Consider the following 20,795-nt stretch of genomic DNA (forward strand, 5'->3'; position numbering starts at 1 on the left):
ATTTAACGACTTTTTCTCATAATTTAATGACTTTATTCTCAACATTTTTTCTCGACTTTTTTCTCGAAATTTAACAACTTTAATCTCAACATTTTATCTCGACTTTTTTCTCGAAATTTAACAACTTTAATCTCGAAATGGTTTTATTTTTTTATTATTGCTTGGCCCTAATCCTCTTCCGTACTAATCCATATGAATTGAGTGGTTTAGTTTCAATTTTCTGAAGTGACTCGATTGCTTTTTATGATGAACAGATTTAATTTAGGCTTTTACTCACATAAACATTGATCAGAACATAAGCAGAAGCTAAACCGAACATGAATGAGAACAAACCTCTTCCGGAAGCTCAAATGTGCTGTGTACACAAGAATGAACCTCATTGGTTCTCGCACTCATCAAGCAAACAAGCTTGAGCTTCCGTTTACCACAACTGATGTGTGAGCTGATGAATGTTTGAGCAAGGGATGGAGAGGAAGTGCGCTAAAATATAACCCTGCCCTCTATTCAATATTCCATTTCACTTGGAAATTCACAACACTGAAGTAAAGTCGGTTGCAACTTCTGGTTCACATTTTAACAGGCATAATTAGGTGTGAAATATCTAAAGGAAATATCTGTTTGCTAAGTCAACTAATTTGAATCAACTAATTCTTTTGGTCTCTCTGCCCAATATATATATTTTTTTTAAATGACAAATGCAATTAAAATACAGGTATCGGCAAGTGCTAAAAATGAAAGTATCGTATCGGACTTGTTCTGGAAAAAGTGGTATCAGTGCATCCCTACTTCTAAGCCTTGTTGACAAAGGGCAATCTGGATGTGACAGTAGTCATCATTCAGACTGTTACAAACCTATTCAAAAGAAATTATATTGTTTTATTTGCCAGTGCATTAAAAACAAGACTTAATATCTTAATAAACTTGTAAATGTATAAAACTAATTTATTATTAGAAAAGCCTACACAAAATGTCCTTCGAAAAAAAATATTCAGAGGCAATAAATAGCCTATAAAAAGTGTTCAGAGTAATGTTTTTGAGAGTAGCCTGCATAATTTAGTGTTTGGCGCGGTCGATGACAGTGTTTCTCCCATTAAGATTAAACATTTTTACAATGTAGGCTATATAAGGCTGATTTATACTTCTGCGTCTGAGCTAAGCCTATACTGTGCGCGCGTGTCACGAACATGCGCGTGCGCGTGGGCGGAGAGAGTTTGACAGTCAAAACCTGAAGCTCGACACTCTCTCAAATGTCACTGAGAAACAAGCCATGACTTAATGAAATACATTTAGCACTTATAGGCCTAGGCTTCACATTTTTTTCCTCAGAAAAACTGACGGTAAGTTTTATCTTATATTCCAGTAGATTAATGCTTTCTTTAATGTTGTTACGATCTGACATTCACATTTCGTGCGAGCGCTCACACACAGACAGCAGTTTAATGATCATTGAAAAGAGAAACACTGTTCATAACGTTTAACAGTAACTTAGCACATTGAAGCCAAATTGTTTATTATAAGGTTAAACGGGATTTCTATGCTGCGTAATATCAAGAGTGTCCTTTCGTATTCTACATTTATTAACACTGTCCGTTAAAAATCTAATGTCTAAACGGGGCTGCACTTTGTTCTAAGGGACGGTGGTTTAGTTTAGTTGTAGAGGGAGGGAGCGTTACTTCCTCAAACGCTATTGAACATTTGCGCATGAAGCCTCGGATGCTTTGCATGCAGTGCATCTAAAATTTTAAAGAAATGAGTGCTGCATCACAGGCTGACGTTAGTAATTGTATGGTGGACTTGACATTACAAAGTTGTAGTTTCAAACCCGTGCTCGACCACTAAGGTTTTTTTTTTTAATAGTCGATTTAGAGAGTAGAGTAACTGGTTGATATAATGTCAGCGTATGTGATACAATTTAATACGCAAGCGAAACTCAAGATAAAGAAAGTTTAAACAATTGTTTCACACAATATTTACTCAGCATTCGCACGCACACACACACAAACACACACACATAAATGGTATCAATTGACAAGGCGCTTGATTTTTTTTTAAATGGCATTAGACAGGATGAGCATTAAAATAGCCAATATGTAAAGGTTAGGCAGTTATGACAAAAATAAACTCTGTATAATCCTGAAGGGGTTTATTTTTTTGACAATGACTTTATTACACTAAATAAGGCTGCTTATCAAATGAACACTATAGATATATAGACATGAAGTATTTCAGTAAAATTATTATTATTTTTTTATGTAAAAAGAAAAAGAACAGAGTGACATGGGTATGCATGTGACGTCACCGTTGGCCGGAGTGACTGCGGTTACCCCCACTGAGTGGCATAAAAAGACTGAGTGGCCGCGTTGGTTTTCAGCGTGAATGGCGCGAAAACGCACACACAAAAACATCTAAAACGGGAAAGAGCTTTGCCATTTACTATACAAATAGATTTGACAAGAAATTTGAGGTGTATTTTTACAGACTGCCGAAAGCTACAGAAAAGAGAAGCAAATGGATCGCTGCAGTTCACAGAAACAACTGGACTGCTGGCAGCGAAACGTGGATTTGCAGTTATCATTTTGTGTCAATGTTGAATTTTGAGGTAAAATCATGCCCTGTATATTGTATTGTTATATATTAACAACTCAATTAAATATTTAGGCTTCCATCTTATATTCTGCATAATTGAATGTTTATAAACAGAAAAGTTTGAGGGCTAGACGATATGACGATATAAAATTGATATAAGTGATCACACGGATTTAGACCTAACGTTATATTGTTTTTATAAAGTGTTCACAGGCAAATGCTTTATGTATTTCCTCGGCATCGAAATCAGGCACATATAATTATACATTTAAATGTAAGGAAATGTTATCGGGGTTTGCCTGGTAAAATTTGCATTCCAGGGGCTAATTATTTGGAGTCACTTCAACCCGTGGACATGAAAAACAACCCGCGGCAACACTGTTAATGAAGCCTAATTCCGCAGGAAAGCCGCCACTCAGTCCGGCTGAGGGGGCATATTCCAGTGGGAAAGTGACGTCAATGCATACCCTCTATTAAACATTTTTGCGTCATTATACAAAAATATGTAGGCTGTACCTATACATACATGTATTTTTGCGTCATTATATTAAAAATGAAATGCGTTTATTCGAGTGAAATCAAATGGCTTCTTGAATAAGACAAAATGTAGGGTGGGACTTGATTTGTCAATGGGGAATTAATTGGATGTTTGTGTGGTTTGCTATTGGTCGATCTCATGTGAGTGACAGGTTGCCCCGCCTCGTGCCAGTACACACATCATTGTCAACAGATGCTGCAGATCATTTTAATAAGCCTTAGCATTCATAGATGTATTATACATCTATACATAGACGAAATATAGCACTGTATTTCAAAAATGAAAAAACTTAATCGCTTCATTCCATTAAGCAAATTTACTAAGGTTTGATTAATGTGCTTTGACATACTTACAATACATAACACCATAGAGACAAAACAGAGGCCACAAAAAACATCTGAAAGTCTTCAGTTGATCTCCAAAATCTTTTTTTTTTTGCTTCCATTTCATTTCTATATCCTGTTTATGCTATTGTTTACATTAGTATTATCTTTGTTGATTACTGTTCTCCACTCAATTCTAAGCCAAGTGCTATGTTTTATAGGTGCCCTGTGTTTACAGAGGCGATCTGAGCGGGTCATGTGATCAGTTTATGTCATGAGTCATGTGTCGTTTGCGTTCCCCTCACTCCACGCCAAATGCAAACAGGCTTTACGCTTCTGTGCTCGAATCCATGCCTCTCCCCACTGATAAAGACCTATTGTTTCACTCCAGGCCGGGTGTGAGGCTGTAATGATGATGTGATAGTTTTAAAATATGAAGTTATTTTGCACGTTGTAGGATTTGAGGAAATTTCAGCCCTGCTGATCCTGCCATCCTGTGATTTGGCTTGCAAATATCCTTATTTCTGGCAAACCCTTTGTTCCCTGTGTGAAAAACACGATTAGACGCTTGAGACTACAGAGAACATCCCGTTTTTATATTGGCTGCCTTGGAAACTTTCCAATTATGTGTCAGTTTAACCAGTTGTGTGGTGAGAGATTTATAGAATGGCTTTTTTTAAGTCTACCCATACATATAATGTACTGGCTTGTTCACCAGTCATTCCATATTAGTTATGCAATCAGTGGGTCATGGGAGTTGGAATTAGGGGTCGGGAAATCTAAACTGGGAAAGCCATGTTGCGTTTCTGAAAGTGAGCTGCAATTATTTTCTTACAATAAACCTTTTGGGAACAGTATTATCAACTACTGTTAAATCTCTGATTTTGATTTGAGAGTCATACTTAGATAACCAAAATCTTTTTTGGTTTCTTGTTGTGTAATGCAACATTTCTTTAGCTCTTTGGATCTTTAACAAGTCCATGCTCATTATGAAACTGGTTGTTTATGACCTTACAGCACCCGTAAAAGCTTGTGACACATTCACTTATGTATAGTGCTTTATACAACAAGCTTTGAGAACATTTATCCAATACTAATAAGGAAGCAGAGTTTTATAATTTCTTAAAAGTAGTGTTGCTATGTGACTGCTAGGGTGTTCTGGATGGTTTCTAGGGCATAACATAGTGGTCTGGGTAAAAAAAAAAAAAAAAAAAAATCACCAAGGTGCTAAGATGTTGGCTGGTTGCTATGGTGTTGCTATGATATATCAGGTAGTTGCTTTTTTTCTGCATGTTGGTTGCACAACATGACTGATTTGTTTTGAGGTTTTTAAAATATAAGCAATTAGTTTTGTTACATTGAATAATAATAATAATAATATTTTTTTAATTTAAACAAGATTTTTTTTTCTTTATTATTTTATAAGGATAGATAGAACACCCTGGAATTTCAAATTGTATGCGCCCTCAAAAATATTGAAATGAAAAAACATTTACAAAAATTATGCAACCAAAATTATGCAAACTAATTCCTAAGTTTTTTCCCCTTCATTATAATATCAGGATCAAATTTCAAATTATATAACTGTAACTGTCAAAGCCACATCATTACTGGTTTTCTGAAGCTTAGCCATTCAATTACATAGACTGTCAACACACTCTCAACAGGTAAATGATTTCTTTCTAAAAATGTCTTTCTAAAAATTTAACTTTCAAATCATAACTGGTTTCCTACCAATCACCTTTATTACACTATTGAGGTCCTATAGCACTTTCAAAGCACGGTTCTTTATGGAACCTTATAAAAAGGGTTCTATTTAGCAACAGAAAGGGTTTTGCTATTGTTACAAGCCGAAAAACCCTAATTCGGTACTGTTTAGAACCATTTTTCTTTAGAGTGTAGAGGATGTGTATTCAAGTCATCGTAATCATGAACTGAATAAATTAATAAATCCTGACAGGTTTTTATGGTTGTTTTGATTCTGTTTGCATCTTTATATACAATATGTAGCACTAGCCTAATATTTTCAAGAGAAAAGAAAGAAAACTCTAATGGCTACCTATATCAAAGTAAAATGAAGTTGGTCATAAAAGCTGGTTACTGTTGGTTATAAAGTACAAGGTATAATAAAGTTACATTTTTTTTAATTGTAACTTTGTGCCCTGTATATCTGATCATCTACAGCACTAACACAGATATGAGCAAATCAGCAAAGCCATGAAAACAATAGCGCCTTAAGCAATATCCTCCTTGCCTTACCGGCCATGCCTCAAGAATCAGGACTCTTACGTACATGGTTGCGATTGTTTGCTTGTTTTGTGGGCAGGGCATTTGAGGCCGTCTTAGAAAAGATTTCATGATTAATTGCAAATCCGTCTTCATTGATATTAGAGGCTACTGCGAGGAGCCAGTCAGTACAGAAGGAACTTTAAGCCACTCTCCCAACTAGTTGCTATGCTTGTTTGTAGCAGTTAGTGTCGCTGAGGTATGTACAACTCATTTCTCATTTCTATTGCTGTATCGTGAACTGCCAAATATGGTTTCTAGAGTTCTGTTGACGTCAAAGAAGGAGCTTTCAATGTAAATTAACGACTGTGTAGAATAATCAAAACCTGCAATGGTTGTCTTGCAGCTGTGCGTTGCTTTAACATGGGAACATTTTAGATGCTTTCTAACTAGGAACTCTTTCTCCTTACAGCGATTCCTCATTGACATGGGATATAGCACAGAAACACATTTGTTTAGTGGTGCTGCCATCAGTTTATTAACAGGAAATAGGCTGTGTGCATCATCCGTTGGATTTGAATATCTTGCAGAGTCTGTTTCATAACATTCAGTGGTGTGTGGGCATGTGATCTGTCATTTCTGGAACGATTGAGCCTCACACAGTGCATTAGCTGAACTTAACATGTGTTTTGTGTGTGTGTGTGTGTGTGTGTATAAATAGCTTTAAGCTCTCACTTATTCCATTTCTCTTTCCATCTTTGTTTACTTTCACTAGCACTCTGTTTCCTTTGCCTTAATGTCTTTCACTTTCAGTATCAGTCACTGACAGACCCCTGACACCTACTCATGTTCTATTTATTCTTCCTGTACTAGACACCAGGAGTCATTTTCGGCTGGATATGCAGTGACTCTAACCCCTAATGAACAAGTGGTTTACAAGGTAAGGAGAATGCTATACTGCCTGAAAAACGGCACACTTTTTACTTTTAGCGGTACTACAGATTGTCACTGGGGCAGTGCCATTAAAGGGACAACTTTACACTTTATCCACTTCTAAAAGGTGCATATTAACACCTTAAGAGTATTAATATGTACCCTTAAAGTATACAAATATGAACCTTTTTGGTGTACGAACAGTGCTGCCCACCTGTTGTACCTCTAAACATAGTATTTTTCTGAGAGTGTAAAAGGCTTGAAGTCTGAACACAAAATTGGCCAAATTGGTGAATACAGTGAAGCCTATGGTTGTATGTATCTTCATGACAGTTGACACTTGAATGTTTTTGTAACTTTCCTCATATAGACAAACATCTTTATGTTCCCTGAGGCCATTGGCAGCTTTATTTGTATAGAGCGCTGCTGTATAAAGAGGAAAGGTGTTTAATTTTGCATGTTTTTTCCCTCCATTGTTTCCTCCTTTCCTGTCAATAAGCAGAACTGCAACTTCTGTAAATTTTGTGAAATTAAATACCACATATGCTGCATCATGAAGGTATGGTTAGACTGAAACGTTTAAATTGTGTCAGGAGGAAACATGATTCTCGGATTCTAATGAGCAACTTTAGAGTTGCATCTCTTGCATCAGCAGCTTTGAACTTTACCAAGAACAGGAACATCACATGACTTCATTTCCTGTTTGATAATGTGCACAGCGCTCACAACTAAAGCTACCTTTACATATTCCTTACATATTCACTTTAATAGTACAGTTTTGTTATATTGATTTTCTCTTTCTTGGGGCCTTGAGACGTTTTTTTATGGTTGTAATTTTTGCGGATTTTGTATATTTACTTCAAATAATAGATGAGTTCAACGGCAGACGAGACCGGAGGTGGAAGACCTCAGAAAACTGGGGGCAAAGACCACAAAAAGGTGTGTGCATAATAGAACTATGTTTTATCTGTACTTATCAAGGATAAACTGAGTAATTAATTGCCATAATTTTTGCTTAACCCAAAATATTTTTTCTGTAGCACAATGTAGCGTTTGTGAGCTCTTTTGGGATTTAGTAGGATTTGGTTTTTGCATGTCCCACTCTGATTTGTCATACTCGTGGACTAAAATGCTATTTTCCTACTGACTGTTGCATAACAGTTTCCACACTATAGCCATGTTCCATGCACTGTGTACCATGGACAGGAGGCTCATGATATAAGGGATATTAGGGTATTAGCATAGTGGATATTTGCCCACAAAATGGCTTGCTGGGTTTAGGGACAATGTTTGTCAATTCTGGGATAGAAATAGCTGGAACAAAAGAGGACAGAAATAATTGGACAGCAGAATTATGTGAAAAAAGACACACAGAACATGGTACATTGTAATACTGATACATCTGATACATAGAGGGTTTAGGAACACATTCAGGTCACTTTTCACCCCCAAATCATAGAATACAAATAAATACAAAAAATAAAGGTTATTATTTTCATATTAAGCACCTACCTGCCCACTTTCCCCACAATTACTGTAGTGCCACAAAATATTTCATTCTCATTATTATAATGTGAAACAAATATGTACAATATATAAATATTATAATATGTACAGTATATAAATATTATAAAAATATATTAAAATAATAAAGTAAAATGTTTTCTTAATACGATAAGTAATTATACTTCAACTGACTGAAAATTAAAGTATTTGTACTGTTAAGTTTTTACGATACAACCTTTTATTTATACTGATTTTAATTACAAAAATAATAATAATAATTTTGTCTGGACAGGATTATTTTCCGTAATGTGTTACAATACAATGTGCATTCATTTTTAAATACAAAATATAAATATATACAAAATATAAATTTCCTATTTTCACCTGGGCATGTGCTTTGTGCATTTTTGTTATGTTTCCTGTCTCGTGTTCCCCTGTCTTGTGTTTAGGACTCTTATTTTGAAGTGTATTCGTTTTCCTATTGTTCCTGCTGTTTGACTTTCTGTGATTATTTCCTGTTTCCTTCGTTTCCATTGCTGCCTTGTGTGTTCAGTTACCCTTGTTAGTTTCTATAGTTACCTCTGTTAGTTACCATAGTAACTCATTACCCTCACCTGTTCCTTGTTAGCCTCTTGAAGTCCTGTGTATAAATACCCCCATGTTTCAGTCAGTGTTTGTCAGTTGTTGTCTTTGCATGGTTTGTAGAGTTGTTCTGTTTGTTTACTTTGTTTCTCCATTGTACGGATTACCTTTTTGTTTCTTTAATAAATATTGTTTGCAATTACTGTAGATCCTCCTCTTCCCTGCATCGACCTTGACAATTATGAATCCAGACTTAGTTTTCAAAATTATGTTGAAAATAATTGAGTCTGTGAAAGACATTTTGTTGGTTCAGAGGATATTGTAAATGTTTGATAAAACACTACATTTTACACATTTTTTTGCAGTTGCTGTCACAATACAAGGGTGTTGCAGTTTCACCATACTGTATATTTTCCACAGTACTGTATATTTTTGTATTTATTAGTTCACGTTGTGACATTCTACCAGTTTAAGTAAATGTCTTCTTGTAAATGTATGGCCATGTACCTCAACTCAACTTCCTTGTCTTTAACTTCCTCCCATGTGTTGTGTTAGTACTGATAAGAGCGGCCTTTATCTCTGTACAATGATGATTACTTTTCCTGTACGCGTCAGTATTTGACTGTTTCTTCTGCCCATGATCTGAGGCCTGTACTTCATTCATTTTTTTCAGCCCACAGCTGAAGCCTTGAGAGGAGCCATCCAGCTCGGTATTGGGTACACAGTCGGCAATCTGACCTCTAAACCAGACAGAGATGTTCTCATGCAAGACTTTTACGTTGTTGAGAGTGTCTTTCTCCCAAGGTACAGTATTAACGTCTATGTACCGTGTTTCACACTTGACAGATGTAATGTGTGGTTGCCATTGACACACTATTCAAACACTGCGATACAATGGCTCTGTTCCAAATGTCAACAGTTCTGTTGTATTTTGATATAAGCTTGTCTAATATTTTCTGCATGTTTAATTAGCACAGCTACTGCTCCTACTGCAATTGGTCAGAAATTGGTCAATGCCTGAAAACGCTGTACTGGATCACTAGGTTTTGAAATAGAGCTACACATTTTTTTAATAACACAGTTTTGAATATTGTGTCTTTTGTCTTTCAGTGAAGGCAGTAATCTGACCCCAGCTCACCATTACCCTGACTTTCGCTTTAAAAATTATGCTCCCTTGGCATTCCGTTATTTTAGGGAGCTCTTTGGGATTAAACCAGACGATTATCTGGTAAGACTAAGAAACCACAGGAAACTTACTAATATAATCATATTGTACACAATCATACTGGTGCCTATATTATTTACAGTCAAGAATCCTGAAATCTAGAGAGTAAGCAGGTCATTCCCAGGAAACAGTGCCATTTGTACTGTAAAAAAATGTTTTATGTATTATTTCATTTAAATTTTTACTGCTGAAATTTCAAAAGATCATATTCTCCACAAAAAAAGTGTTTTAAAATAAAGGGGCTATATGCAGAATTCAGAAACCCTTGTTATTAGCAACACTGGTGGCCGTTAAGTGAACTGCAGCCAGCAGCTTATTTCATATATTTCATACATACATTCATACAACTGTTTTACGGCTATAATATCCAATGATGCAAACTACTCAAGTTTTATGAAAGTTCACCTTTTTTAATTGAAAATATCCTATTATTTACATGATTCATGTAATTCATAACTGAATGTGACGAGCCAAGAAACGTTTTGCGTTTTTTACATTTTAGACATACTACTAAGGGTGAATGTGCATGTGCAAAAAATATATTGTTTGCTAATAATAGTTTAAATTTATTAGGCCTACTTCATATATAGACCTGGAAATCTTACCATTCTTATTTCCTTTTCTTTAATTCTTTAATTCATTTAAATAAAAAGACCAATTACCCCTCCCCCCCATGCAAAAAAAATAGATAGATAGATAGATAGATAGATAGATAGATAGATAGATATTGATTGATTGATTGATTGATTGATTGATTGATTGATTGATTGATTGATTGATTGATTTTGGTTTCCCAAAGTTTCGTAACAAGCTGTTTACACATTGGCAATAAAAAAAGTGCAAATTCTTACATATAGCCCCTTTAAAATATAATGTTTCAAAATTAATAAAATGCTAATGGGCTAAAATTAATGTTTTAATTAAACATTTTGCAGTACACTAAATAGAGTCACTATATCAAATAATGGGACAAAAAATAACAACTAATGTCAAATAAAGTTTAGCATCCTAGTAAATTATGTCATTGCAAAACCATTGGGACACAAATGAGGCAGTGTTATTTTACTATTATTTATATATTATTCTAATATTTATTAATATATTCATATATATTTAGTTTCTATACTATTTTCTTTCATTTATATTTGTTTTAGTTTCATTAGTTTAGTTTGTATAATTTTAATAACTAATTGAATTTTTCCATCTAATATTTATTTTATATTATTTCAGCTTTATTTCAGTTATTGAAAATTATTTTTAATAGTTTTAGTTTAAGTGAACATTAACAACACATGTGTTTGTAGTTTCTGTAGAATCTGCATTATTAATGCCTCTTTTTTATCTGCAGTACTCTATTTGTAAAGAACCTCTGATTGAACTGTCGAACCCTGGAGCGAGTAGTTCATGGTTTTACTTAACCAGTGATGATGAGTTCATTATAAAGACTGTGCAACACAAAGAAGCTGAATTTCTGCAGAAGCTACTTCCAGGTTATTACATGGTGAGCCACACAGTCTGCCACTGGAGTGACAATAATAGAGGAAGAAACTGCACTATACATTGTCTTTTTAGTGATTCTTTTTAAATCTAAAATATTCCAGTTCCTCATATTTACAATTCATTTGTATTAAAAAAAAGAGAGACTAATTCAGACTCAGATAATCATTTTTCATAATGCATTTAACATTGCTTCCACTATTTTCTGGCAATTTTACAATAAGTACACAGTATTTTTCACAGCAGTTCTTTTCTCTCTTGAAAAATGGATCTGTCCTTCTTGATTGCAGAATCTGAATCAGAACCCAAGGACCCTCTTACCGAAGTTTTACGGGCTGTACTGCATTCAGTGTGGTGGTGTTAATATCAGATTGGTGGTTATGAACAACATTCTGCCTCGCTCTTTGAAAATGCACTACAAATATGACTTAAAGGGCTCCACTTACAAACGCAGAGCGTCACGGAAGGAGCGTGCCAAATCTTCCCCGACCTTTAAAGATCTGGACTTCCAGGAGATGCACGATGGTCTTTACTTTGATGCAGACACGTACAATGCCTTGATGAAGACTCTTCAGAGAGATTGTCGGGTGAGTTGTGTTGTTGAACTCTGCAGAATTCTTTAGCATTATAAGTGGTTTGTGGTTGTGACTTCCATTCATTTTCTTCCACAGGTGTTGGAAAGCTTTAAAATCATGGACTATAGTTTGCTGCTGGGAATCCATGTTCTGGATAGGAAGATGAGGGGGAGAGGCAGCAGAGGAGACAGTAGGCGTCAGGGTGGGCAAAGGTCCTGTACTCCACAGCCCGGGAGTCGATTCAAGGAGACGGCAAAGCTGCCGAGCCTCTCCCTGACGGCGATGACGACACGTGAGTGGAATTGCTCAGTTTTCAGAGTAAACAGAAATAAAAGATGCCGTAAGCAATTTAAGTTGTTTTGCAAACTTTCACCACGCGCCCTTTCTCCAAAAATCTATCTTTCAAAGACATGTCGGCCTACCGTTCAAAAGTTTGGGGTCAGTACTTTTTTTAAAAGAAATTAACACTTTCATTCAGCAAGGATGCATTAAATTGATGATAAATGCTGTTTATTGTTGTTGTTTTTATGTTTTGTTTTTTACTTTATATTCATCAAAGAATCCTGAAAAAAATGCAGCACAGTTTCCACAAAAATATTAGGCAGTAATGGCTGCTGAAAATTCAGCTTTGCCATCACAGGTATAAATGACATTTCAAAATATATATATATAATTAAAAAGAAAACATTTATTTTAAATTGTAACAATATTTCAAAATACTACTGTTTTTACTGTATTTTTGATCAAATAAATGCAGCCTTGGTGATATATATGTAAGGGATAATCCACGGCTAGCTGTGCATTAAATGATTTTAATGCCCGATGTGGTGGAAATGAACCACCCTATGTAAAGCGTTTAATGCACAGCTAGCTGTGGATTATCCTGCTTATACTATGGTCATTTGACGATTTAAAGCTGGTATTGATTTGACCGGAAGGGTAAAGTTTACGGTTATTTTCGTCAGTTATGGCTCGTTAGAGCTCATTCTGCCCGCTTTGAATCAGACACAGAGATAATGTAGTGCATAAGATTTTTTTTTTTTTTTAATGAATGAATTATAGCATTTAATTCATTACTGACAGAGAGATAGAGAGAAAGAGAGAGGGGAAGCGATTCGTCCCTGTGTCTGTTCAGCATCTCTCTCTATTATCAATGACGGCGTGAGTTTAATTGCTTCAAAACCAGTGATGTTATCCCCTCGTTGCTGAGAAATTGAATGTAGCGATTCGGTAGCGACGCTATTCTATTAATAAAAGTCGCGTGCAGCGTTGATAAGTTGTGTGCGCAGCGCGATCTCCGAGTGACGTACGTGTCTGTGTGCTTCAATGAAAACAGTGATTAAACTGACTTGGAACTACCTGTGCATTAAAAGGTTTTATTGCACACCTTCCAGCCAATCGAGTATTCAGACAGACCATGGTATAAATATATATATAAATAATCTTTTTTTTTTTTTATGTCAGCTAATCTGAATACACAAAGTGATTCATAGAACAAGAGTGTTTCCTGGGACTCTGATTGACTAAAAAAAGGGGGGTAATAGGATGTCAAAAAATTTAAAATGCTTCCTCTGTACTTTTAAAACATTTCCAATACATTTTATGACTGTTTTGAAATAATCTTCTGTTTTGTTTCTAGATTGGGTGGCATCCCTGCTAAACACAAAGAAGAGAAGTTGCTGATCTTTTTGGGGATTATTGATATCCTGCAGTCCTACAGGTATGAAACACCTTGTAAAGGTTATGCTAAGTTTATGACTCCTTTAGTTCCTGTGTTTCCTTTCTATGTTTAGTTCCTGTTCCCTTTGTTCCCATTATTAGTTTGTTTCTGTGGTTATTAACTGATTGTTTGATTATGTTCACCTGTTCTTCATTTAGTTTCCTTTGTTTTTATCTAGTATTTATACTCCCTCACTGCGTCCGAAATCGAATACCTCCTTACTATATAGTATGCGAAAAACAGATATACCAAAAGACAAATATATCCGAATACATAGTATTCGAAAAACAGTAAGCGAAAAGTCCCCGGATGACCTACTACTTCCGCCGAGATTCTGAAGTGTGCATTTGATTGACACTTTATTATCCCATGAGGCCACGAGAGGGGATTTACAAATGTAAGTGAAGCGATGCAACTGAAGCTGGTAGGTCATGTGACAGTAACGACATAGCGGATGTAGAGCGTCTTAATTTCATTCATACTACCCATATTCATACTATATAGAGCTTGTGAAGTAAATTCAAATTCAAATGTACTATAGTACCTACTCAGATTGTACGCGATTTCAGACGCAGCGCCTGTGTTTCAGTTTCTCTTGGTCATTTCTTGTCTGAGTTTACATATGTGTTATCGTGTGGTTTGCTTTCTTTGTGAACTCCTGCAAGTTTGTGTTTGTAAACAAAGTCTATATATATTACCCTGCTGGTTTTCATGTTTGTTTGCAGCCACAGGACTGTGACACACCTGACAAAAATATAAATACTTAATAATTACTGATACTGATACTCAATTAAATGTTGAAATGTTGAATACTGAATATTTCTATCTTATATATGTAGATTTATAAAGAAGGTTGAGCACTCATGGAAGGCTCTTGTGCATGATGGTGTATGTATTTTTCCTTTTTTAAACTGAAATATTCTTTTCTTATATACTTCTATTTGAACATTATCATGATTTACAACTCTTTGCAACTTTGCATGCTAGGACACAGTATCTGTCCATAGACCTAATTTCTACGCTGACAGATTCCTGAAATTCATGGGTGGCACAGTATTTAAAAAGATTCACCGTAAGTTTAATGCTTCTTTGCTATTTACAATGGTATTCATTTTAAATGAATATGATCATTTGAAATGCTGTTTCGCATCTCACATTTCTCCTTCTTTCTTTTTCCACCTTTTTACTTTTAGCTCTCCGTGGTATGTCCTCGAGAAAGAAGAAAAACTCTATGCCGTCGTGTAGGTCGGCCTCACAGGAAGTTCTGTCGACTGTAAAAGAAGAGAGTCAAGAAGAGAGGAGGGCCCAAAGCCTCGAAAACCTCGATGATACAGGTGCTTCAAGTACTTTAGAATTACACATTTAAAAATCCTACATTTTTGCTTAAAAGAACAGTTCACCCAAAAAATTAAAATTCTGTCATTATTTACTGCATATCATTCCAAACCTGTATGATGCTATTTTTGGAGTGATATGAGGGTGAGTGGATCTCTCTCTGAAATGGATCTCTCTTTGTTGAAATTATAATGTTTCATCCCTTGTGAAAAAGAAGTGCACATTTTGAATGTATAATTCAGATTTTAAAAGTATATTTAAAAAAGTATATTTCATTAATACTATGTTATTGCTTACCAATAAACTGAAATACTGTAAAAGGCCAAGTGATCTTAAAGAGAACACTTTCATGACTTTTTATAAACACACTTAAGTACACTTTTAAAAAAGTGCCCTTTGTAATAATGTCAAATGAATAGTTTTACTTTAAAGTACATTTTAAATCAATGGCCTGGTTTCACAGACAGGGCTTAGATTAAGCCAGAAGTAGGCCTTAGTTAAATTAAAAACGTGAGAAAAAACAATGGCACTGACATATTTTAAGATATGTCAGTGCAAGTTGCTTTTAGATAAGACAGCTCAAACATCTATTATAGTCTGGGACTGGGCCTAAAGGGTTAGTTCACCCAAAAATGAAATTTCTGTCATTAATTACTCTTTACTAATTAGTAATTCTTTAGTAATTCTTCTATTAATTGCTAATTATTCTGAACACAAATTAAGATATTTTTTGATGAAATCTGAGAGTTTTTTTATCTCCCATAGAAAGCAACAAAATTACCACATTCAAGGTCCAGAAAAATAGTAAAGACATCATTAAAATAGTCAACGTGACTGCAGTGGTTCATCCTCAATGTTATGAAGCATCAAGAATACTTTTTGTGTGCAAAAATAACACTTTATTTAACACTTTCCTCACTACCCCTTCATTCTCCTACGCAGTTGATGTAGTTCAGCGCTTCCGTGTTTGTCAAAACGGCGGCAAAGTACTTAGTTTTAACTGTAGTGTGTTTGTAATGAGGTGGGTGGCTGCAATGAGCGCACCATTTATGGAGTACAACAAACAAACTGTCTAAGCAAAATCGAACTAGGAAACATGCAGGAGAATAACTAGAAGTAAGGATACACAACCATGTATAATGCAAATGAGACTGAACAGTGAACAGAGGAAACTTAAATAAATAAGGGCTTAAATACACAAGGGAGGCTAATCAACAGAAACAGGTGCGCAACTTAATCAGTAACCAAGGAAACTAACAAGTGGTAGGAAAGTGAGAATAAAGGAACTAAAACTAAACCAAAACAAAACATACATGTGACAGTGTTATTTAATATTACACTTAAAGTTCTTTTTATTCATTCATTTTCAAATTGCAGCAAATGTGTAATTACAAATAAATACATTACATATATGCCAATACATGACAATAGAAGTAATCGTGAAAAAAAATCTTTTTAAAATTATACTAAAGTTTACTTTAATTTTTACAAGGGATACCATTCAATTTAATATTTCTGACACATTCAAGATCTATATATTTTTTTTTCTAATGCTACTTCTTTTTAACAGATACACACTCCTCTCAGAAACCTGATGTTATTCCAAGCTCCACAAGGCTCAATCCAGCTATTTCAGCGGCCACTTTGTCTTCTGCTTCCTCTATAGATGATGTGAAAACTGAACTGCAAACAGAAAACAGGTGTTTACCTAACACACACACACACACACACACACACACACACACACACACACATTTTATGGGGACTTTCCATAGACATAATTATTTTTATACTGTACAAACAGTATATTGTATCCCCTAAACCGACCCATCACAGAAAACTTTCTGCATTTTTACATTTTCAAAAAACATTTTGTATGATTTATAAGTTGTTTTCCTCATGGGTACCAAAAAAAATTCACCACAAGGTCAAAAACTACGGTATTAATAGCCTTGTGGGCAGGGCTTGACATTAACTTTTTTGCTCACCAGTGGCTAGTGGTTTTCCAAAATGACTAACCACTCAACATTTTCACTGGCCACAACATTGACACTGATACCATGGGGAAAACTGCCATATAGTTATTTTTAATATTATCTCATAATTTGGCAGCAGGTATATTAGGCTGCTGTCACTTTAAGATCTGACACACGGATCCACTATACTGTTTCACATTTGATTTCTTTCTTAACTGTTTACGTTCACTTAAAGACACAATATGTAACGATTTCTGGATTAAAATATCCAAAATCCACTAGAACAGTGTTATATATTTTGTTGACTTGTGTACTTATATTATCCCAGTTGTTTCCAAGAATGTTTAAATCCAGAAAAATAAGCAATTTTAACCAGGACACGGACATCGCTTATCAGTGACGTCATACGTGCGTTACCCTCGATTTCTGGTTTTATTTTGTAGAAACCATGGAAACTTCATACTACAGTAACGTTAAACGTGCCATCGAATTGAAAATTGAATTTACCTCGGCATAGTTGAATAACAAGAGTTCAGTACATGGAAATGACATACAGTGAGTCTCAAACTCCATTGTTTCCTCCTTCTTATATAAATCTCATTTGTTTAAAAGACCTCCGAAGAACAGGCGAATCTCAACATAACACTGACTGTTACGTAACAGTCGGGGTGTACGCCCCAATATTTGCATATGCCAGCCCATGTTCAAGGCATTACACAAGGGCAGGCAGTATTAACGTCTGGATCTGTGCACAGCTGAATCATCAGACTAGGTAAGCAAGCAAGAACAACAGCGAAAAATGGCAGATGGAGCAATAATAACTGACATGAACCATGATATCATGATATTTTTAGTGATATTTGTAAATTATCTTTCTAAATGTTTCGTTAGCATGTTGCTGTACTGTTAAATATGGTTAAAGTTACCATCGTTTCTTACTGTATTCACGGAGACAAGACTGTCGTTATTTTCATTTTTAAACACTTGCAGTCTGTATAATGCATAAACACAACTTTATTTTTTATAAATCTCTCCAACAGTGTAGCATTAGCCGTTAGCCACAGAGCACTATCAAACTCATTCAGAATCAAATGTAAACATCCAACTAAATACCATACTTACGCGATTACTCATGCTGCATGACGAACACTTTGTAAAGATCCATTTTGAGGGTTATATTAGCTGTGTGAACTTTGTTTATGCAATGATGGGGGGGGGTCGGGGGCGGAGAGCGCGCAAATTAAAGGGGCCGCAGCCTGAATCGGCGCATTTCTAATTATGCCCCAAAATAGGCAGTTAAAAAAATGAATTTAAAAAAATCTATGGGTATTTTGAGCTGAAACTTCACAGACACATTCAGGGGACACCTTAGACTTATATTACATCTTGTAAAAAAACGTTCGATGGCACCTTTAATAATCTCATTCATGAACATGATTTCTGCTAGAGTCCCATCCTGATTCTTTTCCATCGGCTGTGAGGTGAAGACAACATCTCCCAAGATTCCACGCTCAATCTCGGCGTCATCAAGCTATGCCTTTGTTTTAAATAGGCGACCTCAAGTGGCAAAAATTTACATAGTGTGCCTTTAAAACATAACTGACTGTGTTTACATGAATACTCACCAAGACTGGTATTTTGACATTATTTTGTGTGTATTTGACTGTTTAAGTGCAATAAGCAGCGAAAAAGAACTCAATTAGTACTAAGAGGCGGCTTTCTGTCACAAAAATCTGAGGGAATGAGTAAACTTATGCAACAATATGCGCAATCCCATGCCTGAAATTGAAGCTCTGTAACACCAACAATATTCATCTGGAGCAAATGAAATGAATGAGTGAGGGGAGGCGGGTTTGTGTGTCAACTCTCCGTCGGAGAGATAAGAAAGTTATACAGTAGATATTAGTTATCTTAGATGTGTAAATCTGGTTTGTGTGCACACACACTATGTTTCACAATGCCGCCTAAACATATTTGGTGACCGTCTCACAGGTGGGAGTCAGCGGCATATATACAGTGACTTTGCATGGTGTGGGGAAAATGTGATTGGTACAGACTGGTCCAATCAAGGTTGCAGGTCTTCATTGGTTTAAATAAATCCCATACAAGTAAACACATGTTCGGCTTCATGCGGCTTTGCGTGACCGAATGGCGTATAACATCAAAATTATTGATGTCATATGCCAAATGGTCTGCCCAGCACATTGGCTTTTTTCATTTGAGAGCCTGAAAGTATGTCTCACGCTAAATGCGTAAGAGTTGGCAACCCTGTTTTATATAAAATTCAACCTGCCAAAGTGACTAGTAGAAGTGACTGCATTACACGCCACTGCTGAAATCCACCCACATTCGGCATTAATGTCAAGTCCTGCTTGTGGGGACATTTTTGGACCCATAACGTAAGGAATACCAAGACCACACACACACACACTAATGTAGACATATTAGTTTGATTAAAAAGGTCTTTGTGAACTTGCTATATTTCTTCACAGAAGTTCCACTTCTTTTTTAGCTAAATACAATGTTATTGGCACCTAGCTTTCTGTCTGAATTATCACTGGTTTTTTTGTTTGTTTGTTTTTTGTAGAGCATCCAGCTCGACTCTTGCTTTGGAGGATAGCACTCTTCCTGTTTCAGACTCACTGGCGAGCACACCTGAGTCTGGTCTGGACGTCTACCTGGTCAGTAGATTCGAGTTAAGTCACACGTTATCACTATTGTTTCTCGTTAAATGACTTGTGTTGTAGTTCCCCTGGAACTCAAACTCTTTTGTGTCATTCGCTCCAGATCACTGATTGTGGCTCATATTATTTTCTTTTTAAGTGAAGCGTGAGGCCTTCTGAAGTGGACCAGATCATCGAAACTTTGCTGTCTCACCTGTCACTCCACAACTTTGCACAATGGATATCTCTCGCTGCTAATTCACATGGACTGAGAAAAGCCTTATTTTTTAAACAATGGCAGAACGATTGCTACACTATAGTAGTGCGGTGCCTTAGACTGTGCACTTTGTACCCACTTACAAGCACAAGTTTGTTGTATAATGATAGTTACACTCCCATTAGCCCAGTGTACTGTAACTATATCATAAATGCACTGGTCTTACGCATGTTAAAGGTGTGACACCTGATTAAAGCATGTGTCATTCGAAGACATATATAATTTATTATTTAATAATCATGGTATAATTATATTGTGAGCACTCCTGACTTGTATTGTGTGAGTAACGATTTCATTAATTTATTTGATCATTACAGTACAATGACTAGTACCAAACAATGTGTTTTGGTGATGTGATTTTGACACGCAATCGGCACAATTATAATGGTCTATGTTACTGTGTGTAAAGATTGAAATGGATTTAAAAGTTAAACACCATAAATCTTTAAAAAAAACTTTTTATAAATATGTATTTAAATATATTTTGATTAGAGTAATATATGAATTAAATGTGCTTTTATGTAGAATGTTTTAGTTGCTATTAAATGCTGCATCTTCAGTAGAACTTTTCTACTTTTTCTGCCTCGCATGAATTTGTCTGTCTATACAATATGCTTGAAGAGCTGCAAGGTACATTAATGCACCACTAATTCTTATTTTAAGTTATTCTGTTTATTTATAGTGAATTAATATAAAGATAGCAGTTATAAAATATGGAAGATCAAACCCGCAGAAATGAAAAATAATGAAATAGATAAGTAAATGTAATATAGTAAAAATAAAGTAATAAATAACTAAAACAAATATAATTCATTTTTAAATCATTTATTTTC

At 35.4% G+C, this 20,795-nt stretch overlaps 1 protein-coding gene across 1 annotated transcript; it reads left to right on the forward strand.

Moving 5' to 3' along the window:
* Positions 1-1,181: 1,181 nt before the first annotated feature.
* On the forward strand, positions 1,182-20,524 carry pip5k1ba (phosphatidylinositol-4-phosphate 5-kinase, type I, beta a). Its single transcript, XM_048174819.1, is given in 16 exon segments — positions 1,182-1,337; positions 6,547-6,613; positions 7,477-7,545; positions 9,368-9,498; positions 9,805-9,922; positions 11,268-11,420; positions 11,707-12,003; positions 12,088-12,202; positions 12,205-12,283; positions 13,631-13,711; positions 14,551-14,599; positions 14,699-14,783; positions 14,905-15,045; positions 16,617-16,746; positions 19,610-19,703; positions 19,846-20,524. Coding segments are annotated over 14 exon segments (1,545 nt in total). The 5' UTR covers positions 1,182-1,337; positions 6,547-6,613; the 3' UTR covers positions 19,849-20,524.
* Positions 20,525-20,795: the final 271 nt, after the last annotated feature.

Source organism: Megalobrama amblycephala, linkage group LG2 (genome assembly GCF_018812025.1).
Source record: "Megalobrama amblycephala isolate DHTTF-2021 linkage group LG2, ASM1881202v1, whole genome shotgun sequence".
Classification (NCBI taxonomy): domain Eukaryota; kingdom Metazoa; phylum Chordata; class Actinopteri; order Cypriniformes; family Xenocyprididae; genus Megalobrama; species Megalobrama amblycephala.